General features: G+C 40.1%; 6 protein-coding genes across 6 annotated transcripts; 3 read left to right on the top strand and 3 right to left on the bottom strand.

Moving 5' to 3' along the window:
• Positions 1 to 282: 282 nt before the first annotated feature.
• ATC70_004650 (uncharacterized protein) lies at positions 283 to 1,215 on the top strand (the record flags this gene model as incomplete). Its single annotated transcript, XM_064823952.1, has 2 exons — positions 283 to 1,032; positions 1,105 to 1,215. The coding sequence occupies 2 exons, from the start codon at positions 283 to 285 to the stop codon at positions 1,213 to 1,215; spliced, it is 861 nt and encodes a 286-aa protein (XP_064688777.1).
• A 1,899-nt stretch (positions 1,216 to 3,114) lies between these two features.
• HEM1_1 (mitochondrial 5-aminolevulinate synthase) lies at positions 3,115 to 3,363 on the top strand (the record flags this gene model as incomplete). Its single annotated transcript, XM_064823951.1, has 1 exon — positions 3,115 to 3,363. The coding sequence occupies one exon, from the start codon at positions 3,115 to 3,117 to the stop codon at positions 3,361 to 3,363; it is 249 nt and encodes an 82-aa protein (XP_064688776.1).
• A 5,210-nt stretch (positions 3,364 to 8,573) lies between these two features.
• ATC70_004648 (uncharacterized protein) lies at positions 8,574 to 10,168 on the top strand (the record flags this gene model as incomplete). The annotated part of the gene is made up of 2 exons (XM_064823950.1): positions 8,574 to 8,635; positions 8,701 to 10,168. The coding sequence occupies 2 exons, from the start codon at positions 8,574 to 8,576 to the stop codon at positions 10,166 to 10,168; spliced, it is 1,530 nt and encodes a 509-aa protein (XP_064688775.1).
• Positions 10,169 to 10,247: 79 nt separating this feature from the next.
• Positions 10,248 to 12,214, bottom strand: RLI1 (Fe-S cluster-binding ribosome biosynthesis protein; the record flags this gene model as incomplete). Its single annotated transcript, XM_064823949.1, has 6 exons — positions 10,248 to 10,565; positions 10,624 to 10,907; positions 10,963 to 11,277; positions 11,334 to 11,400; positions 11,544 to 11,747; positions 11,798 to 12,214. 6 exons carry the CDS (start codon positions 12,212 to 12,214, stop codon positions 10,248 to 10,250), a joined length of 1,605 nt encoding a protein of 534 aa, XP_064688774.1.
• Positions 12,215 to 12,353: 139 nt separating this feature from the next.
• Positions 12,354 to 16,514, bottom strand: ATC70_004646 (uncharacterized protein; the record flags this gene model as incomplete). Its single annotated transcript, XM_064823948.1, has 6 exons — positions 12,354 to 12,845; positions 12,911 to 13,412; positions 13,466 to 13,631; positions 13,690 to 15,325; positions 15,389 to 15,505; positions 15,579 to 16,514. 6 exons carry the CDS (start codon positions 16,512 to 16,514, stop codon positions 12,354 to 12,356), a joined length of 3,849 nt encoding a protein of 1,282 aa, XP_064688773.1.
• A 517-nt stretch (positions 16,515 to 17,031) lies between these two features.
• On the bottom strand, positions 17,032 to 21,598 carry ATC70_004645 (uncharacterized protein; the record flags this gene model as incomplete). The annotated part of the gene is made up of 9 exons (XM_064823947.1): positions 17,032 to 17,084; positions 17,140 to 17,289; positions 17,356 to 17,514; positions 17,565 to 17,658; positions 17,724 to 17,855; positions 17,923 to 18,032; positions 18,089 to 18,259; positions 18,313 to 21,171; positions 21,229 to 21,598. The coding sequence occupies 9 exons, from the start codon at positions 21,596 to 21,598 to the stop codon at positions 17,032 to 17,034; spliced, it is 4,098 nt and encodes a 1,365-aa protein (XP_064688772.1).
• Positions 21,599 to 26,736: the final 5,138 nt, after the last annotated feature.

Here is a 26,736-nt window from a genome sequence, read left to right as displayed (position 1 = left end):
GTCCAAGATCAAGTAAGGAACGTGTTTCCTATGATGTGATATGTCGCCTCAGGCTACTTCTACGTCATTTCACTTTCAACATCATGTCAAATCGAGTGGTATTCACTGTGCACATATGCTTATACTATGGGCGTACAATGAGGTCAGCATTACTTGCATGAAGCCTGTGAACCGAATGACGTTCAACAACGTGGTGGTGTGTGCGCAACGAGATATACGGTACAACACAACTCTGAACATATCTTTTCTTTGCTTACTAAACTTTTATTATCAGCGCGAACCATGAACAATAACAACAACAACAACAACAACAACAACAACAACAACGCTGCCAGTATTGACTTCACCGCAAGACTCTTGCAAGAAATGATGGCAATGAGATCCGAAATCAGCCAACAAGGCGTACAACTGAACGTCTTGAATGATGGATTTCGACAGCAATTCATGTCGCCATTGGAAGACGCAGGCAGCGATTTGGCAACAAGAAGCATCCTGGATCCCACTTACAGAAGCCAGGTACTATCAAACAGCAACAGAAGAGGTCCTCGGGTAATTGAAGCAAACCCTACCGGCAGGGCCAGAGCTTCTCCTGTGGAGAGATACAACGCAATGCTCCAGCATCTACACAAACTATGCAATGGGGCATCTGTACCCGATTTGACACCAGGGCAGCTCAAATCGCGCAGGGAGAAGCTCCACCGCACAGCAAAGAGGGTCTTGGAGGCTATACTGGTGATGCATCCGAATATCTCGCATTGGAATGCCCTGGACCATGTGCAGGATGAACAGGTATATTACAGCCTGGCACTGGAGGAGCAGGCCCTGCAACGGGACAATCTCATGATTTGTCTCTGCAAGAAGCAGTGGTGTGCCAGGTTGTTGCTCTCCCAGGCCTTCAAAGCAAATAGAGCAAGCAGAAACCGAGCTGCTGCTGCTGATGCTGCTGCTGATGCTGCTGCCAATGTTGCCAATGCTGCCAATGCTGCTGCCAATGTGTCTTTGCAAGAAAACGAGGCAAGAAGCCATCTTCTGGTAAGTAGCTCCTATTATTTGTTTTGGCCATGGCTAACATCTAAGTATTGGAAACATTTCAAATGCTTTTAGGAGACTGAATCAGCAATTGTTGGAGACAGTGATATTGCCCAGCTTGCTCAAACTGCCGGTGTTGGTAATGCTGAGGATGATGACAACCTTAGTACTACTAGCAATATGTAATGGTGTGTGCGTTTGTGAGATCTTGTATATTTCATCCAAAATAAAATTACTTTGCTTTTGTACATTTGATGCTGCCTTGCTCTATTGGGATTTGAGATGATGGATTAGCTGCGATGCCACATTTAAAATCACATTTGATAGGTCACTTCAGCTTAAAAAGTTACTTGATTTGGTTACATCAGTCTGATACTGTGCATGATTAGAGCGTGTTTCTATATTTTTAGATCGAAACTTTGTATATTTAGGTCATCCCTTGAGAAAAAAGTGCTTTTGTTTCTCTTTTTTCTTCATTTTTCATCTATTTTCACTTTAATTCTATCAGCATAAGAGACATGTACTCTGTAGCAGCAAGAAGAAGAGGCAGCATTTACCGTCCATGGCTTTAAAGGTGGAGGCTAGGTTTCAATGCCATTGAAGAAGGAATACCATTTCAAATGTGCGCCGTGGGAAGCTTCATATCCCTGCCATAGTATCCAGGATGGAATCTTCATTTACACCCTTTCGAGACAACAAATTTATGGTATGTCCAATGCTTCTTGCCATATAAAAGCTAACAAATATCTTGTAGAAATGTAAAGGCGACTTTGCCAGGTCAATTTCGATGTCGCAAGTATGCCATTTGGTTAACCGTTTCCCTCCATCCTGCTGGTTCCATTTATCTGCTTTCTTGCTATCACTGTTCAAGTAGTAAGTCATCTTTTGCTGCATCATCAGGAAAAATCAGTCGTTACTCACCTGATAAGTTAACTAGTGCCAGCGTCGAGTGGGTCTGGCGGGTTTGGCTTGATAACTGAGCACATCTCTTGCATACTTTATGGATCCCCTTTTGCATCCAGTGAACAATGGCAGATGCTTCATAGTTGAATGATGCGGTCTATACATCTGATACTTCTGACGGCATAAGACGCATTAACATTCGTTCGATGTTTTCTTTTCAAGAATGTCTGCTCCCAATGAGTCGCTGCCTGGTGGTGTGCTGTACTTTCTATCTGTCTTGTGAAAGAGGTATTGTAGTCATCACGCCTTTGCTGGAACGCTTTACTAACTTGATTCAGTTCACATCTTTGCTGATAGGTACATGCACATCTTTGATATTATGCTGGCTTTTGTACAATTCGTTGCTCTACATGGAACACTGTTGATGGCTTCAACCTTTTCATTCTATGCTCTCTCTGGATCTCGCCTGGAAACATCACTTTTATATTGCCCTAAAAACTGATAATATTGGGAAACACGAAACAGTTCATACTGATCCAGGCTATTATTCTCAATTATCTTTGACTCTACTATAGCCTACAGCATGACCATTACCACTACAAGGCTTTACTATTGCACGTTTTTGGCACGTAGCCTTCGTTTACCCATTAAAATTAACCAATAATAAATGTATAAATATTTAAACCACAATTTCTGAGCCAATGAAAGCTGCCAATATTTAAACCACGAATTATGGGCCAATAAAAGCTACCAATATTTAAGCTGATTCAGACCTTCAATGATCCCATTTCAGCTCATCGATAGGTTCATGCGCGATCATGAATGTTCTCATTTGAGAACATGGATTTGCTCATTTAAGAACATCGATATTTTGATTTGAGAACATCGATGCGCTCATAAACAGCTACATTTGCTCTTATTTAAGAACATGGATGTGCTCATATGGGAACATCTCGGATGTTCTTATGAGAACATCGGCCGACTTATAATAGATCTTTAGGAACGCCGATGTTCCCATATGAGAGCATTTTCCACTTTTTGGGAACATCGATGCTCTCGAATGAGAACATAAAATAGATTCTTATATGAGCACCTCGATGTTCTCATGAGAACATCAGTTGGGCCGTAGTGTGGGGATCAGACGGCAAATCTTTCTACTGGACTGACAGGCCCACTGAGTTGATGCCTCATCAAACTGAGGCTCAAGTTCAGGGAGGTGGTGGTGGCGTTGTTTTCTGGGGCATGATAACAGCGGAGGGACCCAGCTATGGCTCCACCATTACCGAAGGAACTGTTAACTCAGAAGTTTATGCTGAAATTCTGGACTCATCTTTGCTAGACACTATCGAGTACTATGGGCTGGACAAGAAAACGTTTAGATTCCAGCAAGATAACGCAAGACCACATACTTCTGGTCCCATTAAAAAATAGTTCACGCATCACGGATTCTCTGTTCAAAATGTTCTTGATTGGCCTCCCCCCAAAGCCCTGACCTAAACCCCATTGAACATGTCAGGCATCAACTAAAACGTCGTTTGAACAAGTACCCTACTAGGGCCGCCAGCATTTCTGAGTTAGAAGACAGAATTGAACAGGAATGTTATAAATTCACAAAAGAAGACTGTCTTAAATACATAGGCAGCATGCCACGCCGAATCAAAGCGGTTATCAAGAGTAAAGGTGGTCCAACTAAATATTGAGCTTTTTTATGAACTTTAATAAATTCGACTTTTCACTTTTCATGTGGCTACCATTCTTTTTCTAATTACGTGAATAAAGTGCATAATATATCATCTGATAGCCAACTACTTAGGCTATTTATGAAACTAAGCAAACCCCAGTAGCTTTGATATTTGCAGAGAAAACTGACTATAAGTGCAATTTGGCAAAACACTGGAACGTTTTTTTCGCGCACTGTATATGTAGATTTTAAACAATCCATTATTAATAAAGAGGGAAAGAAATCGAATTTACTACTTAGATACTACGATTTTGCATATTCGCTTCGCAACAATCAAGCCCTCGTATAGATCAATACTATGAAAGGCAGGGCTGGATTATATGTGAATACAACACGTAGAAAGACATGGCTTACAGATTTACTGAGTTTATTAAAGATGAATGCATAGAATACCCCCAAAGAGTAGCACGCTTTATTATGTTGCCTTTGTTGCAGAAGCGGGCCCATACTGTTTAATTTTATTAATAGGATGCTATCTATTGCACGGCATGAGATAGTAAAACGATAACATACATGAAAAATTGTCTTTTAATACTATACGATACAATGTTTGCCATAATATTCATTAGATACTGTTTCTCAATCGCTTGATGACCGTGTGGAATATACAAAATAATCCAATCAGACTGTAGATAATAATCTTCATAAACTGCTACTGTAGTGGAATTAGGTTCTCGAAATTTTGTGGTACTATATTCGCTTTTACTATGCCATCGCGTTGTTGAACAGTTCGTAATATATGAATGTTATTTTGAATGTGTACTAGAGCTGATTCGTTTAAAAGTTACTGGCAGATAAATGTAAAATTATCAAAAAGTTTCCGCATAGAATGTTACAAAGTGTTTGTTATTTAATGGTGTTGTGAGTATAAGTAACAGATTTAGATAAATGTATATGTCTCAGCAGTATAAGTGAGAAAAAAAATAACCTGTATTATTTTTGATATTCATATTAACTATAAAAGTTACTAACAAAGTCTGTGTGCACCTGTGTCGTGTGTATAGGTATAGTTTTAGAGTAGACTTAAATAAATGTGTTAAGCACAAAGAATAAAAGGATTATTATTTGTAGCTTATAAAAAATGTTCGATATTATAAAAACAAGAAAAGACTTATTTGAATAAGATCAGACACAAAAACTAATGATTTATTGATGAAGACAAGAGTTATTCTATTTATACTAAGTTCTGAATGCCAAAGTAGCAATTTATCTTGTACAACGCTTATCACATCTGGTGAACCTCAGTATTTAGATAGCTGAGATGCACTTCACTTATCATAGCTTGTCCATGTTGTTGCACAACACAGACATATCTACCCATCAAGAATACCTTAATCTTTATAGACAGTTGTAGCCCTTCTGGCACAACAAAATGTATATAAAAGAATAGAATTGAGATATAAGATGATCTTTATTGTTTTGCAAACTAGGTTGATATTTATACTAAATTAAAAAAGTTACACACAAAGTCTGTGTGTACCTGACACCTGACAATGAAAAAAAAAGGGGGGGGGTGCTTGCTTCTTTTATACTGACGCCGAAAGCTCACGTCTGGGCCACACTTCTTTATATAAAGACGCTGATGGTCTCACGTCTGACATTTAACCAATAACATTGAGCCCTTTTATATGGTGAGAAAATTTTAATATTGTCAAATTGTGGTTTTCTTTAAATATATCACATTTTCATGGGTAAGAATGTAATGAATTGAAAAGTTTGAAATTGATTTGATCGACTTGACTATTTCCAATAACGGAAAATAATTTAGTTAAAATGTAATGGCAGAAGGTTCTTTAAATTATTCCGGTAATATAAGTATTGCTGGTTGCTGACTAGCAAATTCAGAGTGAATTATTTTGGAGTTGTACTGTATAAACGTGCATTCAATTGCTATCAAGGTAAGCTCTAGGCCATGGTATGGTATAACACCACGGAGGTTTCATATATTGGATACTGGAAAATATGAACACAAAAGCGCCATCGTAGTTAATCAGAGATTAAAGGCTCTTCTTCCCAGAACATAGCGTATCTGATCAAGTGATTTCTTGTTTGCTATTTGGCTATGGATTGCGTGATATGTTGTTTCAAGGCAACACTTGTTGGTATCATTGGCCTTGAGGGGGTTATACCGTGGTCAAACGAAGGTGAATGGCCATGACAATCAAGCATTTAATCCAACTTTTGTTAGCATTAATCTATATAAGGATTTTATCATAGGGAGGCGAAGGTGCAATACCAAAATACTATTCAAGCATCTAGCCCAATACTTGATAACAGCGATTTTAAAGGTGGTTTTACCGTAGCGAAGCCAAAATGTAAAGTTTTAGTGTTTAGATAGCATATTCGCTTTCTCATTTCCATTACCATTAGCAGGCTTACCGACAACATAATAACGCATCAAAATTTACATGAGTTAGTCTCACCGAAATTGTGGAATACATCCACTATGATCTGCATTCCGACAGTTCATCCAGTTACCAGATTTAGATATAAACTATATGTACACTGGAGTGGATGTATAGTACGATATCGATTTATACTATAAGAAGATATGGACTTCAGATACGCTAGTACTATAAGATTCATACTATATAAGATATAGGCTATAGATGGCACCACGGACATGGATGGCACTATAGACTTATACTTGTATTCCGACATTGACTACGGATGTTTACCATATCGGGATAGGCATCAAGATTAATGCAATATGAGCTTGTTGCTTCAGATGTGCACTTCATGATCCACACTATAAGGCACATGCTTATATCCGTGATACTAGCTACAGATACTTTATGTACTACAGACTTGTACTATATATGAGACATGCTATAGACATGCATACGATATGCTATAGACATGCCATATATCCAGATACATGCTAAAGATGTATGCTTAGCGATATACACTCAGATATGTACTATTAATATAGACTAAGAAGACTGTACCTATCGGATACATGCTACTAGATCGATATTAATTATCCTTATGGAAAGGATAGATCAGGATACTTCGGATGAGAGTCTAATTATTCATCCAGACAGAGCTAAATCATGATTAGCTTGCTGGAGTTGTCTTTTAGCATGATTAGACATTAGTTGATCTGAGTTGACTTATTTGTCAATCTAATTAATAGAACTTTTATCCATTGTTATAGTATATAAGAAGGATCATCTACCTGGCCAGTAGAGAGACTTCAGTTTACTTTACACCTGTCAGTTTGATAATAAAATATACCTTTATCAAGTTGACATTATTGTTTTTTTTATTCTTTTTTCCGTGAATTTTAGTCTATCAAGCCTCAAATTCCACACGGGCTTCCCCGGCCTAACATGCGTCTACTGACATCCTGCTCTGTGGTGAACCGATTGTGATGTGCTTCCTCTGTTTGCCCCTCCACTGCTACACTCTTTTACGCACGATGCGAGGGAATTCATGTTGTCTTTGATCTTTCTTATTAGCCATGTACCTCCCACCCACCACCCAGACAATTCAAATATTGCATAGCGTTCCTGAAATATTTGTCGCTCCCTCAATCTCAGAACCTCGGTTCTGACACTTCCTCACATTCGCCTCCCAAGTGCTAGCAATAATAATCAAAAGATCGAATGCATTTAGCCTTTACTTTATTAATTTCTTCTTGCTTTTAATAAACACATACATTTTCGCCTGAGCTACATCCCTGAAGCACAAGAAAATGGAACCAAAAATTACACCATATAGCAAAGCCTACATAATTGCCCCTAGGCGCACTCTTTTGCCTTATTTAGAAATCCACCTCTTGTATTTTGGTGACAATTACATATAATATATTGAGTATGAGCTACCTTGAGCGATTGTACTATGAGCAGTGCACTAAATCGGAAGTATTAAAATCGAACATGTAAATTGGATGTAATGCAACGTATCAGTTTCTGTAATATTATTCATATAACACCCTCCAAGTTGCCAGATACTACTTATCTTTAAGTCAGGGTCTTTCCAATTATTAGTAGTGTAATTTCAAACCATTTAACCATGAGCGTGTCAATTACACTATGCCATTGCGTAAATCAATACCGTTAAATGCAAGGTACCTCAAACTTTATCGCAGTTTATATCACTCATTTTGAACGTCCCCAATGATTCAAGCTTGCACTAGCTAAAATACAGTTTTACAACAATGGTGAATTTAGCATATTTGACGTATATATCTTTGATCTATTAAAACAGCAAGGCTGCAATCCTCAAGAAATGATGCACACCCAAGATAGAAAAAGAATATCAAGCTATTAAATGTACATTGAAGTATAAAGCCGAATTGCCTATGTATTTTTCACAAAGGGAAACAAATTCAGAATAAAAGAAGCAAAAGCTTTTTTGGTGTCCGTACTATATTAAGTTCATTAGAGTAGCACAAAGTGGTAAGTTACAAGACTTGACTTTCGGCATATAAGCAAGAAGGTGCTCAAGCAGAGATGAATCGATAGCATATTTCAATGATGCAATTGCAATTGCAAACTGGGTTCGTCACAGCGTGTCCTGATTACAATATCCGTTTGCAGCAGAAATACAATTGCTTTGCAATGTGTATCTACTGATCAAATATAATTTCATTGAATTCAACAGGTTAGTTGCTGACTATTATACATGGTGTTTGGGAAGATTGCAAATGCATTAAATGGTATATAATTATGAAAAGCTCAAAAGAAGGAGTTTCAATGAACAGAATCGCACCAAACATTCACACAGTACAAAAGGCCTATATGAAATAATCAGAAAAAGCTATTTTTTGATTTTTTTTTTTTAGGTAAACTTTACTTGCTACTGGGTGGTGCTGTAGCTGCTTTGCTGCTCTACAAATAGAAGGTAACAAACTATAATTATTTTTCTCTTATTTCTTTCTTCTTTTAAACATCAAATGTTCCCATTAGAACACCCTTCACAAGCGATGAACGACACGGATGGTCAGAGATACTATAGGTAACCCGTTTTCTTTTTCAAAAACATATTGCTGGTGCATTGATTAAACCCTCCAAACATAAAAGCGACATGTACGGCCAATTAATGCAACAACAGCAACAACAGCAGCAATCGCTACATCCACAATCACATTACCACCACCACAATCACCCACATCATCGCCCACATCATCATCCCAATGCAACAGAGATTCGTACCATTTATCTGGGAAATACACCAAGTGATGTGTCTGTATCTGATATCATCGATCACGTAAAAACAGGACCCATTCAAGCAATTAGGCCTTTACCCGAGAAAAATGGAATTTTTATCACTTTTATCGACTCGTATGCTGCTAGTCAATTTTATCATGAAGCTCAAAGAAATCGACTAACTATACACGGACATGAATTGAAGATCGGTTGGGGCAAACCAAGTATACTGAATCCACATATGCAATTAGCACTACAGAATGGAGCTTCTCGCAATGTATATCTAGGTCTCTTGGACGAATCAGCAGCAGAACAAGATTTACGAGATGATTTATCAAGATTTGGTCACATTGAGCATATCAAGATTATTGCCGAAAGACGCATTGCCTTCGTTCATTATCTATGTATATCAAATGCTGTCAAGTGTGTTAATACGTTACCTACTGAATCAAAATGGCAATCCAAACGTGTCAATTTTGGCAAAGATAGATGCGCTGCTCGTGCTCCTCACCCAGCAATATACCAACATCCTTTACCACAACCTCTCTTCCATGCAGCACAGCCTCATCCATCGCCACCATTGTCTTCCTCTTCTGTACCTGCACCACCACCGGCAGCAGCAACATTATTGTCATCTCAATTCGATCTAATGACCGGCTTACCTGTTATTTACAACCACCCTATGAACCACAATATCGGCGGCGTAGCCAACAGAACGATTTATCTGGGCAATATTCATCCTGATACAACAGCTGAAGATATTTGCAATGTGATTCGAGGTGGTATTCTATCACAAATTCGATTCATGCCTGATAAACATATCGCATTCGTCACCTTTGTAGATCCTCACGTAGCATCTATCTTCTTGAATCAAGCCTTACATCATTGCATTGTCATCAAAAATAGACGCCTCAAAGTGGGATGGGGTAAACCAGCGGCCCTGCCTATCAATGTGATTCATGCAGTTCAGAGTGGTGGGTCTCGAAATGTGTACGTGGGCAACATTGACGACACAGTTACTGAAGAAAAACTAAAGCACGACTTTTCTGAATATGAGGACATTGAACTGGTCAACACATTGAAGGAAAAGAATTGTGCATTTGTCAATTTCACAAGCATTGCTGGAGCCGTTCGCGCGATTGAAGGAATCAGATCGAAAGAAGAGTACAAAAAGTTTCGCATCAATTACGGTAAAGATCGCTGTGGAAAAGCGCCTAGATTGCAGCATGCCTATAGCAACAAATACAATTCAAATGCAACTGAACAAGATGAAAACCAAGTCGAAGTTAAGCATGAAAATACCAGTATGTCCGATATTACAGAGTCCAATTTGACGCTATAACGGAGACCTTTATTATACATTTAAAAAGTAAAAATACACTAATAACTATAATCAGCTCGAAAAATACGCAATATGCCTCTCAATATCTTCTAGTTAACTTGATTTTCAAAGATTCAGGACCCAATAAACCAATACCTCCTCCATTAGCATTTTTTAATCCGTGAGCATGCTCGCTATTGGGCGCTAATGTCCATGTATATCGTTTCAACATCATGGCTAGAACTATTCTCTGTTCTGATAAGCTAAAGTTTTGGCCTATGCAAGTGCGCGGGCCATAGCCAAATGGCATCCAAATAGCATCTTTGCGGAAACTTGTGCTCTTTTTGTTGAATCGATCTGGGTTGAATACTTCAGGTTGATCCCAATACTTTGCAATGTGATGTACACCGTACAATTCCTACTCCGTTCATTAGAGCCATGGTCATGCCATACACATAATCAACAAGAGAGCTTACAATGGAGATGCGAGTTTCTTTAGGCACAAAAAAGCCTCCTAGATTTGTATCTTTGGTAACAATTCGAGGCAGATTGCCAGATGTTGGAGGGTTGATTCTCATTGTTTCATGAATACAGTTGTCGAGGTATACCATTTGCTTCAATTCTTCTCTTGTGGGGATCACGTCCTCAGGAGAATCGCCCATGACACTCAGCACTTCTTGTCTAGCCCTTTGTTGAATCTCGGGATTAGCAGCGAGATAATACATGAATGAAGCAGTTGCACTTGCAGTGGTTTCATGACCTATACAAAGAAGGCTTGAGTATGAGCGTTTGGTGCTATTCATGTGATAACTTACCAGCAACAAAGAACACTGCAAGATTAGACACCAGTTCCCCATCAGTTAAGTACGAGGCATTGGGTACATGGCCACCTTCTGCAGCCATAATCATTAATGTGAGCAAGTCAAGCCCTTGAGCGTTGCTGGAATCCATGTCATCAGATAAAACCAAGCTGTTTTCGCGGATCGTTCGTTTACGGTCAACGATGATGTCTGACAAGATCTTGCGAAGATTTTCATTTGCTTTGCGAGCTCTGTTGCGATAGGGTATATACTTGGATGGGATACGTGTATATGCAGGGAACAGATAAACAAATGGATCCCTGACAATACCTATACACAATCAACATCAGTGGAGAACAAATGGCAATTTTGAGCCTAAAACTTACTGAACGCTTCCTTGTATAAAGTGGCATAAGGTGAGGTTGAATCAGTGACAGCCTCCATGTCGAAATTCTATGCATACAATCAATATAAGCACATTACTGCTATCAAAAAGGTTATACTCACAAAGATACCGAGCCCAAGACAATCGAGAGCATATCTAAATACAACCAACGCTCAATACCACAAAAAAGCCCCTACAAAAACCAATATACATGCCTTCTCATATAATCAGCCATATCGACAATATCGTCGTTATTCTGTTTATCCATGGAGTCAAACATACGCTTTGTAATTTGGCCAAAGACTTCAATGGGCATGGCTCTATGGAAAACAGGATTCGCTACACTGCGTTGCCTTTTCCAATCTTGACCGTTCGCATTTCCCATGTTTGGCTCTTCGTTTGTCAAGATGAGATCCTACTTTTTGATGAGAGTCTGACTACAGGAAATTATCCGCGTGTACTTACAGGATCCATAGAAACTTGCTCCTTGGGAAATGTATACACGTCTTTCAGCAAGACTTGCAATAAAATGGGATCACCCACAGTTACTGTCCATCTTCCAAGAATATACTTTAAGCAGAGACCATGTTCATTGATGGTAGGCAGCATCAGTTTCTTCATGCGGACATCATGGCTTTCACCCTTGAGAATACTCCAAAACCAAGGCAATGAATTGACTTTTGGAATATGAGCCAAGTGTTTGGGAGCCACCATCATGCGCCAGAATGACTTGACCATGTAGCAAGTACCCAGCAGCGACAAAGTGGCACTCCAGAAGAGCTTACTGTTCTTATCATTGACCATAGGCAGCAGCTTAACGAGGTTGATGGCATCATTGATGGAGCTAAAAGAAACAAGTGAAGAGGAAGCAGAAGAAAGCATGTTTGTTTATGTCTGTATTACATCAATAAGCGCACTTTCTCTTTTATACATGGTGGATATTTTTTATTGTTCTCCAAATATGGTCAAACACCGAGTTTTCATCTGGGAATATCTAGATATTTGTTTGAAATAAATTTATTTATACAGTGCTGTCCGTATTCATCACTCTTGGCTCGAGCTCTAGACTTCTTTCATACAGGAAATCAACATCTCTACTTGTTTCTAGCTGGAAGTTGATGTAATCTTGGATTTCAGGTACGATCTGGAATATGTAAGGCGGTGACTGAAATTGCTTGATCTCGCGAATGACCTCTGCAGCTTTCTGTTGCTTTGCAAAATTGATGAGGTTGCTTGATTTCTTTAGCAAATCAGGATTGCCATCTTCAATAAAAGTGAGATCTTGTAGATAGATGCCCAAAAACGGGATACAGGGAGGATTGACCGAGTGGATCATTTCACGATATTCTGTAAAGTTGCGGTTGGACCCCATCAGTTTCCGAATATGAGCCAATGATTGACTTGTGCGACTACTGACAAGTTCCCATGTCTTTTTCAGTCTACCGATAGCACTGTTGTCGAAAGCAGAAAGAATTGCCATACAGGTATTATAGTTATTCATTTCCAAGCATCGCTGCGAAAAGAAATAAGGGGTTAGTGACCAGTGATCTGCCATGTACATATGCTACTGCTTCTTACATTAGCAACTTGTGACCAATGCTTGATTACGACAACTCGCTTCTTGGCTTCTTTGTTGTTCAATATGCTGCCAGTGACCCAGGATGTAAGACGGTTACAGTAGTCAATGGATTGTTTCACATTTACAGCATTATCAGCGCCATCTCTTGACCACGCCTTGCCCAGACATTCAATAGGTCGAATGCTGCTATACAATTTGAAATCCATGATGGTCAATTGCCGAGCCAACTCCAGTGGGTCCGTGTCGAGCAAGCGAATGTGTTGCATGTTCTTTGGCACAATAGGCATAGGCCCATACATGGCATTGGGAATCAACTTCTTTAGACCACCGCCATTTGCATCTAGCTCTCGTCTCTTTCTGATGAGTCGGTTCAATTGTTCAGCCGAGAAGGACGAGGAATCGCAAATAACAGTGTTTGCAAAGAACTGCAGCTTGTTCAAGATAAACTCGTCTTCATCGTTGTAATAGTTTTCCAGCCAGTTTTTCATGACATTGAAGACGCTATGTACGCTTGGTTAAATACTGCTTTTGTACGTGCAGTGACATTTACTTACCGAAGACGAACGAGCTTTTGCTTTTTGTCTGTCCAAATCTCCAGTTCATCAGGCGTCAATTCCTCTGGTGGCGCTAAATTGTAACGTTCTTGCAACAATTCAACAAACTCCTCGGTTGTGCAGAAAGATCGGTAAGTCAGCAGGAAGTTGGCAATAAAACTCATGTCTATGTGTGTGCTGCTGGTTATTATCTCGTACAAGTGCTTGATCTATCTGCAACTTACCGATAAAGTCATGCAATGTCAAACGCTCAACCAATGCTCGCAGTGTACCACCCTTGACACTTTTATCCTGTGTAAATTCAATGTCACCTTCAGCGTAATCATAGCCCAGGTACCAAAATTGCGATTTATCCTCTTGCGAGTTGGTGCCATGACCAAAACTGAATTGCCGCTTCAGGGCCTTGTTGTCTGTGGGCCGCGTTAATGTGGATGCGGGTACATTGGATGTGCTGATGGGAGGTCGATGCAACGCTGATGCTGCTTGTAGTTGTGGTGTTTGTGGTGGCTGCTGTTGAAGATCCAAGGGTTGCGTGCCTGATTGACTGTTCTGTCTGTTATACATGCGAGATAGGAGCGGTGTGCTTGAAGCATCGACTGCAGTGTTGCTGTCAGCAGATGTGGTTTCATTGTTGGTGATACTTCCGCGATGTTGTAGGCTGTTGTTCTTTTTGTTCTCACTCTCAAAGTAGGAATGCACGGGTGATCGCGGTCCTTGTTGGTCGCTGGTGTTGTTGCTCACATCCCCGTTTCTCATCAGCCAAATCTTTCTTTCGCCCACCATCTGCACAATGTTTGAAAAGATGCCTTCAATAGCGTCTTCCACTGCAGCTACACTATCCTCTATCGCTGCAATAGACGCTGCCAGATCGTTGTGTGTGTCTGTCAAGGTCTGCACTGCACTAAACAGCAAACCTACAGAGTTGTATAACTTTTGCTTGTTGCTGCGGAACTCAGGCAGAGATTGAATTTGTGCAGCCTCTACTTGGCTGATATCAATGTCGTTCAAGATGGCAAGGTAATTTCCAATCTGTGACGATAGGTTTTGGAACAGGAGAATGACATTGGATCGTGCTCTTTGGTCCAGGATATAGTATTGTTCTTCGTTTGTTGGTAAATCGTCCTTTTCAGCTGTGTTTCCTTGCTGCTGTTCTAACGTGTGTATATACGCAGATGCCTTGCACAGTGCATCAGTGGAACCAACGATCTGCTTGGCATGTGTCTGGAGACTGACAATCAAATCTTGATTCAGGGGATATTTGGCTTTGGATTGTTGCGGCCCATTGGTACTTGTGGTGCTGCTCTTTCTTCTGCTTGCTACCGTGTTGCCTTCGTCATCGGTACCTGAGGGACTGTCCAGCACTACAAATTTGGGGTTGATGGGTTCGAGTTGAATGCTCTTGTTCTGGCACACGAGCACAAATCGACGCACTGCATTGAGCACATCAGCTGCATCGCGTTGTACCTTGCTGTTGATGTCTACATTTGAGTCGTTGACCACTTTGGCAGATAAGATCAGTTTGGCTAATGACGACAGCACGATACGCAGGGGCTCTTTTACTTCCATGTCTTGCAAATGAGCAGCCTCCTTGTCCATGGAGCGAGATGAATACAGCATGAGCCGCACTGCGTCTACCACAACCACAATCTTTTGTCTGAAAATGCTGGAATCTTGACCTTGCACTACTGAATTGTTGAGGTCTTGCACTGATTGAGCGATTTCAATAGCAATGCTCTTCCATGTCATTGGCGTATCGTCCTCGCTGTTGTTCACGAGGACCGAGTTCTCTTTTGGCGCCTTGTTTTCACCTATGCTCTCCTCCTGCTTTTCAGTGCTGCTCTGATCTGAACTGCTGCGCTTCTATAGCTGTTGGTTAGGCCCAATGTGTTCCCTATCCTGACCATGCAATTCTATGCTTCTTACCAGTCGACCCGTTGCTGGATTGATATCATCGAAATCCCAAGTGGTTTCATGTGTGATGGAGTTGCCGTAATACACCTTTCCTTGAGGAGTAGTGCGCTTTGTCCAAAATTGCATCAACTAGGCATGTTTTATTAGATGAGGTACACACACACACACACACACACACGCAATCAAACACACGCTGCCTTACATTGACATGCTGCTGCTGCTCTGCAGAAGAGATGGGTGATTCAGGTAGATGACTTGCTGGGATGATCCTTTTCGTCCTTTGCTTTCCAAAATCACTGTAATCGTCGAAATTTTCTAATTGAGTAGCTGAATTCTCTGTGGAATATCGATTGGTATTGTGATGAGCAAACGAAGAAGAAGAAGAAGAAGGAGGTGGAGGAGGAAACGAGGAAGAAGAGTATTCATCATTACTGCTATTCTCGTCATCGGAATCCAAAATACTGGGATGATTCCATCGTAAACCACCTGTATGTTGATTGAAATAAAATTTGGTGAAGCCATCATCGGCTATTTGAAGAGTCCATCCCTCGGGTAAATTTGACTCTTGCTCTTCCTCTTGCTGCTGCTGCTGCTGCTGTTGTTGGATCATCTTGTGTAAGTAGGGTGCTTGGGATGTGTTGTTAGTGTTGTGTAGTATGTAAGAGTCCTTTTTACGCTGCTGTGGTTGTGGAGATGAACGGGATGATGAATGTGGGGTAGTAGGCAGATTGCTGGTTGGATGTTGACCCATATTGATATTTCGAATGAGGTTGATTGTCCGTGCTTCTTCCTCGCTGTCATCCTCGCTGTCATCTTCGTCTTCATTATCAGCATAGACATCGGTATCCACATCACTGACATCAGCATGTCGATTTGAATATGATTTACTGACTTTGCGCTGATCGTGGTGCATGTCTTGCACCAGATTGGGGTTCACCTGCACTACTTGGACATAGTTGCTGGGAAACCAACCTCGGTTACCTCTGCACCAACCATCCCACCAGCCAGAATCCAGCTGTGAAAGCACTTCAATGTATTCACCTTTTTCAAAAGATAACGATGACTTTTCTGTGGATGAAAAAGCGTACAATGCCTTGACTCTACATATGATCTTTGGAAATTTGGCTGTGGTAGCCATATTTTGGTGCAATGTGCGTAGTGGTAAATTGGTAAGAAAAAAAAAAGGGTGAATAAACAAAAAAGAATCTTGTTTTGTAATCTATTTAGTAGTTAAAGGAACACAAGAAAAAAATTACAATAATCGCTTCTTGGATTTTTTTTAAGTTCATGGCCTCATGCCATTTGATTTGCTCATGGGCAACCCAATCAAACACTCTTTTCTGCCATGACAAAACGTCAATTGAATGCTGGCAGACGCTGCAGATGACATGTCATAGAGATGCAAGGCAAGTGGAACTCAGTAGAGCGAAAACAATGTAGAAGTGTTGTATAGAAGCATTTGGTGGAACATGTAGACAAAAAGAACGTGGCAAATAATGCTTGAAAGTCCGAGCACTGCAACCCTATCATTCCAACTGTCATTTTCGTGTGGATACGCTGAGATGTGTAGATGTGGAGCTCCTGATGCAAGGGGTAGGTAAATGTAAAATTCAACACTAGCAAGTAGCCCATCTCCGATTTCTTATCATATTTTATTATATCAACAAACTCGGTAAGCATTTCGACGGTATGACAAGGTCAAATTTACCTAAACAAATGTATTTAGCGTCTTGAATCATGACACACAAAGCACACACACTTGCCTGGCACTGCGACAAAATAGTCGCATACCTCTCTACAGAATCGATGCTTGTACTGATCTGGAGGAACGACGGTAACTTCTTTCCTCGGTTGCAACGTTGATTTGCTTTTAGACTCCAACTTCTTATACCAGGTGTACGCACCAATGAAATCTGTAAATATATCATGTCAATTACTATAGATGCAAATAAAATCATGCCATTTCTGCATGTCTTTACCAACAATGCCAACTGTCATTTCCGAGTTGCTTTGGTCAATACCAACCAGCAATGAGTAATCCATAATGTTGCATCTCGACAAGAAATCCGTGTCGCTGATGATGGCTAGCTCCATGGTCGATTTTGATTGCTCATGGACTGGCAATCTTGTCCTGTATTCTGCATGCAATCGATGAGTACTTCTCATCTTACGCCCTGTTCAGTGTTACCATTTAACCAATCTCCGTCCCACAATGTAGTATCATTTTGCTGTTTGCGGAACTCTTCCACATGTCGATCTTGTATCCCCTTGAAGTCAAATCTCTGGCAAAATATAGAGAGAAACGATGAGCAAGTCGAGTTGGACAAGAAAAGACGCCGAGACCTACCCTGATAATGTTCTGATGAAAGAACAAATGCTCCATGACGAGAAGGTCGAGGTTGAGTATGGATTTCTTGTCAGCTGCATTTTTCATTCTGATAGTAAAGAACCCAAATATCTTTGCCAGCACAGATGGTTCCTGAAAAAAAAAAAAAAGGACCATGTCGTGAGATTTTGTATATACAGTGCTGTTGTGTCATGCTTACGTTAGCAGACTTGTTGACATGGTCAAAGTATTTGGGCGCAAATTTGAGAAAGGCGTCCTTTTCAGCCACGTTCCATGCATTCATCATTTCCTTGATGACAAATCGATCGTCTATGAATGATCTGTTTAGTCAGAGAGCCGCTCTGACTAGCAACATTTCACATTACCTTGCGTCTTGTAGAAATGGCTTTTGCTCTTGCCTCCGCTGGCTGTCCAGGTTTGACATCGACACAGTGATTCTATCATTAATTGATTAATGTTGCACTGCCTACGAAGCATTTCGAACTCCTTGGCATAATAGATGATGCATGTAAACTCGATTCCTTCATGAACGAATTCTACAAAACAAACACAGGTTTAGTATATGTATACAGACCTCATCAAGACTTACTGTGCTTGATGTGCGGGCTAATCATCTTTTTGCCATTGACAGGCTGTTGATCCGCATTCTCATAAAAGTAGGATGCCACCTTGACTTCTCTTGTCTCCTCCTGTTGTTGAACAGCAGCCAGCGGCTTCAATGTACGCTCCGTCAGGTCTCGCTTCAGATCAGCACCCTCGTAAGCATTCTCCAGCTTGGTCTCCTCTTGCTTCTTTGTCCATGGGGATAATCTTGCTTTCAAATCCTCCAAACGCTTTGAGTTATTAATGCTGACCTCAACAACACTTGACTTTACTACTTCTGTGATCATCGTGCGAAAGGAGGCTGTTTCTGACGTCGCTCCAGTAGATGGTGATATGTATTTGCGTTCAATGGACGAATAATAGCCGTCAATGATGTTTGGTAGCTGTGGCAGCTTTTTCTTTGCAGAGTTGGGCATAGGTGGAGGCGGTTCTGCTGTCGTCCTACTGGATTCTGTTGTATTGGTGGATGACAAACTGGGTATAGAAGGGTTCTTGCTACTGCTATTGGTAGTAGCAGTCGTGCTGTCGTGGTTGGCTGTATCTTCATCGTGCAAGATTTCTTGTATGTAGTCATTTGAGCTTAGACTGTAGGCGATAATAGATGTGGGTTCGTCTTCTCTTACAAGGACTGAAGAGCCAGGAAAGCAGTGCACCGTTTTTTGTGAGATATAATCAGGACTGTCCCAGCCACAAGCATCCGTCACTTCATCGCACTTGAGCTGCTGCCAGTCTGTCAGGTACCGAATGATGGATTCAGACTGTATCGCAAAGTATCTCCTGAAATCGTTCAATTCATTGAGGCTGGTATCTGACAAAGCGTAGAGCATGGCTTGATGATCTGCATCCAATCGCTTGCTCAAACCTTTGATTTCCAAATCGAGTGCTCTTGACTCTGACTGCAGCTGCTGCTTTGCGCTAGTTGTCTCATTGCCAAGGATGCGTGCCTTTCGTTTGCTCTCTGCAATAGTGTAATGGTTCAATAGATCCAAATGCGCACGAATTGATTGAAAGAACAGATCCACGTCTCGCTCGGCACTTTTGTGTTTCCATTCCATTAATGTCGACACGCCTACCCTGGGCGCAACAAAGGTGAGTTTGTCGCCGACGAGTGTTTCAGGGGCAATTTGTATACGAGGCGCCCGAAGCTCATAGTATTTGGCATCTTCGTAGGTGAATTTGAATGCAATGCCATTGTACAGAAAGCAGCGACTGATAATTGATTTAGTGTTTGTGGCATGCGTGCTTGTCGTATGAGCACAAAACGATTCAGGTGATGCTAGTTTTGTGCTGTAAAACAAAAGTTCCAGGTATTTTGCAAATGAAAAGGAAGCAGCTTCATTGCTCAACAGAAGCGGCCTAGTGCTGGCATCGCACACACTGCACACAAGCCAAGTGACAATCCTGTCTTTTTCGCGCATGACACAGGTAGACTCGGTGCTTGCGTAGACATTGATTCTGCCAATGCCATGTGTGAAGCTAAAGATATGGTCGATCAACGGCTGCTGACATCCATGGAACTTGCTGCACTGTCGATTATTCAGCATAGTAGATGACCTAGAGGACGAGAGAAGAGGGGTTGCTAGTGTATATATGGAAGATTCTGATGGCTTTTCGTGGTGGAGGGTATCTGGTCTCTGCGTCGAGTTGTTTAGAGGATTGGGTGTGTTGTTTAATAGGTTGGGTATAAACTGTGCCTGCTCGTCAATGTGAAGTTGACAAGAAGATTGACTCTGGTTACACCAATGACGGATGGTGTGGCCTAATGACTGATCAATACTAGGAAATAGGGTGGTTGTACTATCTACTGGTGATTCGTAACGAAAATAGTCAATTTTGCTCATGAGAGGCCCCAAACAAGGACGGTCAGGACATCCGATCGGATAACAGGTGAATCCAATGGTGATACTTTGATGCTGTTTGAAGCTATTCAATGATGTCGTATCCAGCAGCAAATGCTCTAATCCATGTCGACTGTCTGCTAGCAATGTGGGAATTCGTATAGAGACGTAGGCAGTGATCGACTGAGGCAGCTGAGCTTCAGGTACAATGGTGGATCTCTTCACGGATTGTGAAAATGAAGATACCAGCGACGATCGTCGTCTTTGTTGTTGTTTAGACAAAGGTCGTGCAATGTCTGCTACTGGTGCCATTGATTCCTCTTGTAGCATCAGCAATCTCTTTTGTTCAATCATCATATTTTCCTCTGTTTCGAGTCGATTGAGCAAGTTCGGGTAAGGAAAGTGACATTCAGGGGAAGATGAGATCAATGCAAATTCAATTCTCTTTTTTAGTTTGCAAAATCGATGAGGATCCCCTTCTGTAATCGTATCAAAATCAAACGGCAATGCATTCACTGTTGTTGCATCTGTTGTTGTAGCGGCTGCTTGTTGCAACTTTTTGCTCAAATTGTTCAATGATAGGCCTCGTCTTACAGTGGCGAGTGGGTTACTTTTTCTTCGTACTGTCTTTTCGCTGTCTATGGATGGTGGTGGAGTCGTCGGTAAGTCTCTGCTCGTCGCTAGTTTTTTTAGCCAGCCAAATAGACCGCTCGAATCAGTCGTCTTTTTAATGTGATGTGAGCTCAATTTTGTAGTCATGTCAGCGTGGCTGGATTCAGTTGCTGTTTGCATTGTTGTGGCTGTATTAGGAGTGTTAGGAGCTGCTGTTGATATGGCCAATTTCACATGACTATCTCGCATCACATAAGCTTCCAAATAGAGACTGTAGGTCAAGTAAACGAGACTCTGTACCAGTTCAATTAAGGTTTTTGTGAAAGTTTCATCATTTGCATTTAACCCGTAAATGCGAATAGTTCCGCCAATTGGAAAGTGCATTGTATGCTCGCCTACATTGTTTATCAAGTGTTATTACTCCATTTTGCATTATGAAAGTGTGCCATTACCATCGTGGATGGGTGGTCCATGCATTACATTGGCGAGGAATTTGGAATCCTTGGGCGCATTTACATACAGCATCTCTATGCAAATGTGCTTGTTGGTCTCTCTGCTGCTATTGTCGCTGTCGAACAATTTCTGGAGTATCTCGATGGAGATCTTGTTTAATACCTCGGCCCAGGGCTTTATAGGGATGCTTAGATTGTTGAGCCAAGTGAGAATTAGCTTTGTAATGTGGTTTCGTGAAGTGTCGTCAATGATCAACGCGGAAGGCGGTGTTGGCAGTGGTTTGATAGGCAAAGGCTTTGATAATCGTTTTTCTGCCGCGGCGTTGCTCTCTTCTTTCGGAGCCGACAAACCTGCTTTGATGCTCTTCATGTTGCGTACAAGCTGGAGATAAAGAAGAAGAAGAAAGAGAGGGAAAATGTATTAAAAAAAAGAGAAAAGTTTTAACTTTATTTCCTTCTAGGTACTACAAATATCAAGTATCTCGTCACCAGGTGATACGTGCATTTTTAAACAAATACATCTCACTGATTGTACATTGCGGATTTAAAGTACTGGAAAGCGTTTATTGCTAATCTCAGTTGTCAAATGCTGGTGCAACTGATGTTTGTATATATCAATTGAGTGCTGAATTATAGCAAATGTCAATACTTAAAAGACTTTCATCTAAATGTGACACAAGAAGGGTAGGACACAAAAGAGTATGCCTCTGAAGTCGAGGATGCCGCTTTCCGGATCAAAGTTCATTGAATCCGCCCATCCATTAAGTTCTTGTGGCAGGGCTTGAGACGTTTCAAAGCAAATCAACGTGATCTGGCAATGATTGTTTACCACATCTTTCATAGGTGCATATATAAAACTATTTTTTACACTCTGTGCCTTTTAGAATAATAAAGAGTATATCTCGATTACCACTACCATATTACAACTTTTTCTATTACGAATCATTTTTACTACCATAATACCCTTCATACCAGCCTCTTTGCCTTGACGTATTTTTTTAAAAAGGGGTGAAATCCTTGCTGGTAATTTCTTTTCTAACACTACTCCTTTACTAGCATCTCAGAACGATCACTTCGCGGCTCCACGTCTAACTTTTCCTGCTCCAACAGTACCTGAATTCAACAATCAGCCTCCCCTGCGTGTTGCCCATTATCGTAGCTCCTCTGGTTGCCAGTATTCAATGTTTATTCGGAAACGCCATTAAATGTCCTCGCACAGAGAACTAACTACAGCTTTTTTTTTTATCCAGAACCAGCAAGAGGCCCATCAGCATTTCAGAAGAGCTACAGCAGATAGATTGATAACATCATACCTCCACCAACCAGCAGCATCAAAGATACTAATAAGTTGGGCAGATATCGTCGCATCGGGTCCCATAGCACATTAATCATACCAGCTCAAGAAACCAAACTGCATCAATAGCATCACGTTGAAAACTGCCTTTCAGCAACGAGCACTGAAGCCATTTCAAAGCAGATGTGGACTATGATATGAGAACATACAGTGGGTGCGAAAGAAAAGTTGATGCGACTCTCAATGCCAACACAGCAAATATCACTTGTGCGTTTAACACATTGAAAATTTATCAACAAAAAGTCGCAATTACATCATTGAGTGTATCTAAAAGCAGGAGTTAACATTACCAATGATGACAGGGACAAAGAGAAGGATACAAAAATGAAGAAAACATCCCTAGTTGTGTGCTATTATTTTATTGTATTATGGATTTTGGGCATTGTTTGAAAGTTTCAAGGACTTGATTTTTGATGGTTCAAACATCAAAACTGGTAATACTTTGGTATATCCACAAATTATGATACGAGTTAAAAGATAGCAACCCATGAAATGAAAGTATGTTGGAAATTTATACTAAAAGACGCATGTTTATTAAGGCATTTGTGGCCTATTATATAACTTTCCCCACATAATAGTAAATTTAAAAGGCAATTTTCATATCAAACTGTTTACAGCATGTTAGACCAAACGATTGCACCTTATTTTACTTTTGAATAAAGAAGAACTTAAATTGCATCTATTTGGATACCCTTTTATTACAAACACGAAATCATGATATTAATTGACAGATCAATAGGAAATCAACTAGTTGTAACCCTTCGCTACTTCAACCTCTGAGCCAATCAGATTGCTTGAAAACTCCGCTGACCTAAAAAAAATTTGCGAGGGTTTCCCCCTGTTCTGATGTGAGGCAAAATTTTAAGCTCCGCTATATAGCAATATAGCTGTTACTATCATCAAACTTCCCCCAGATGCTAGAGCATGTCTTACTTACACCACCTAGCTTTAGATTCTGGCGTTGAGACTCCCAATCATCACTAAAGTAAGTAGCGATAACCAAGTGGAGGCGGCCTATCTACCTCCTAGCCTCGGATAAAGTCTTGTTGAGCTTCAGGGATAGGCACATCCACACAACGTAAAAAAGGTATGCTTCAAAGAAACATAATAATAATAAAAGAAAAAAGAAAAGAATATAAAACTATACGAGTATAGTAGTATATGTAGGCAAAAAAAAAGAATGCTCACACGAAGCGAGTCAAAGAAAAGCATAACAAACACAACATCAAAGATGTTCAGAACAGATCGTTGTTGTTGCAATAAAATTGCATACATGAGCAACGTGCAAGGTAGTAATAGTCGGATGTAAAGAAACATGGCACAAACACGCACAACTGCAAAAGCAACAGTGGTATTATAAGTTTGCAATACAACGTAATGACTAATATCGTTTCATGTGAAGCCACAGAGGAAACACCACCAACAAAAGAAAACGAAGGAGAAGAAAGCGCAACGAGGCAAACATCATGGATGCATTATTACGAGAAAGGAAGCAATAATAATAAAAACGTCCAGAGACGTTTTATATTATTGAGACCAGAAGAAAAAAGTTACTTACCACTTACCACAGCCACAAATAGACCTCCAGAAAATGCGCAATAACCAGAGACAGACCAGAGAACAAGCATACATCAAAAACAGTAGACCATCAAGGACCAGATTACCAGCAGCAACATCAGCCGCACCAGCGCCACTAAAATAGAGAAACGAACAAACAGCATTAGAGAAGGCTATACACAGAACATACACAGACCAGATACAGACCAAATACAGACCAGATACAGACCAAATACAGATAAGGTACAGACCAAATAGAGACAAGGTACAGACCAAATAAGCAGCTGCAACAGCACTACTGTAATAGAGAGACCAAAGAACAAACAACATTAGAGAAGATCATACATTGACCGTGCAGAGACCAGATAATGACCAGACATATACCAAATAAGCATCCACCAAAAATGGTAGACTAGAGGAGATGCCAGAGATAACATAAAAGTAAAAGTAGCAAGGTTCATGTCAAACAGGCAAAAAAATTATCAAATCCCAACAAATAAATACTTTTAGTGTTAATTCCACGCCTTCGTGTGCGAATTATTAAATCATACCTGCTGCATTCCACTTGAAAGAAGTAGTATCCAGTCTTTTTGACAGTACAAGACAGTGTTATCAGAAGCTAGAGTGTTATTGTCAATCAAACGGTTTCCAAAACCACCATGGTTTGATACTAAACGCGTTTTGCAAAAAGGGGAAAAAAAACGGTGGTATGGGAAAATGAGAGGGCGCCCTACACGACGTCACGGCCAGTAGGCTTAGCCTGAGTCCTCTGACGTGGCAGCCGTAACTGCTGCGCTTTAATTTGAAATTGTGCAGTGGGTATTTTCATGTTCAAATTTGACATAATCTCACATCCTTTAAACGTTTTTGCTAAATTTGACTATGAAAATTGTCATTGTAACACCCAACTTTCTAATGCATCTTTAGAGTACTAAAGTAGCTGTATCAAATGGTGCTAATTACATTCAACTTTTAGACCGAAAATAATGAGCAATGTGCAAAAATATGAAAACAGGTTTTCTGTAAATATGTCAGAATCTAGCATATACCAACCTCATAGAAACAGTTTCCAGTGATGCATTGCGGTTTTGCAATCAATTTGATTCTATATGTATCATAGGAAAAGTCTTCATTTTTGAGGTAAAAAATACGATCGTTTGATTTTTAAGAATTTTCCCTTACTAGTACACATGAAAAAAGGAGAATTTTCATGGATTTGCGATGACCTAGAAAAATTTGAGATAAGGCGTCAGTAAGTAAGGCGTATCAAAGCAGAGCCATTTGACGCTATTCCAAGCATTCGCAACGCTTTCTAGCATGAGTTATTCGTGCTTCAAAATGGCTATATTTAGACAGAATTTGACCTAAAAATAGGCGTAATAGGTTGTGTCGACGAAGAAGTAAATAAATTAATGCTCTTTCTGGTATTTCTAATGTTTTGCATTGTACAGAACTCGATACCTAAGCGATCGACACTTGTATTATTTGAAGTGAACTAGACTAGATTCCCATCATAAACAAAGCCCAAAATAAATGTCATCTCAATCAAACCATGCTACCATCATCAGCAGATAGGCATGCATAATAATAGTATTAGCATGACGATAGCAAGGATTAAATGCTCTAAAATAAGAGATGACAGATACTAAAGTAAATGTCAAGGGTATTGTAATGTGTTGTAACATAAATATACCTAAAAAGGATACAGGCTCAACAATAAAGAGCTATTCTTTACGCATGATTCAAAAACCATATATTGAAATACCGTTCTTGATCCATCAGATCAACAACTAAATGACCCAACAAAAATATATAAAGTAATGGAATCATTGGCAACTACTAAACTGCTGCCAGATAAGAGATATAAACCAAATAATATAAATAGAGACGTAGAATATACATTTTATTGCACATTATCCTAATTTCGAATAAAGAAGGATTTTAACAGTATTCTACCTGATTTTTTAACCCCCTTTTTACTGCACTTTTATATATTCTAAAGCAAGACAAGGTGCAACCACCATTTGATCTAGCATCCATTAAATGCTTTTATATGAGGGATGTCTCTTAAATTTATTATATGGTAAAAAAAAAGAAAAAAGAAAAAAGAAAAAAAAACTTGTATAATAGTAGGTACTAAACAGCTCTATACTAGGCACAGGATTCTCCCAGCAATATCAAAAGTCCCGCCAAACATGCGTTGTTTATCATTGATTTCCTACAAGCTTCAGTTTCGTGGGTTGCTATCTTTTACCTCATATCAAAGATTTTGGATGTACAATAATATTTCCGGCTTCGAGATTTGGGCCATTCAAATCCAAGTTTTGAAATACTGGTACTAGAGCTATAAAAGTAGCATGATGCTATAGCGAAATGTTGCGAGAAAAGCGACAGTGTAATTGGATTTCAGGTTGGATGGGCTGTTGTTGCTGATGACTGATGAGAAATTGGCGATTTTCTAAATAAGCCAATGTTAAACCATGACCTTCATTCATACATAAGCAAAATACTAGAGTTGCATTCATCATTAAAACGTTGGCATAGGAAATGACCATGACAGAACGGAGGCTGCTTTGTGTTTCTGAGATGCTCATGAA

The sequence above is a fragment of the Mucor velutinosus genome (genome assembly GCF_035048745.1).
Source record: "Mucor velutinosus strain NIH1002 chromosome Unknown tig00001540, whole genome shotgun sequence".
NCBI lineage: Eukaryota > Fungi > Mucoromycota > Mucoromycetes > Mucorales > Mucoraceae > Mucor > Mucor velutinosus.
The sequence above is the reverse complement of the archived record's forward strand: the minus strand, read 5'-3'. Positions and strand labels throughout refer to the sequence as shown.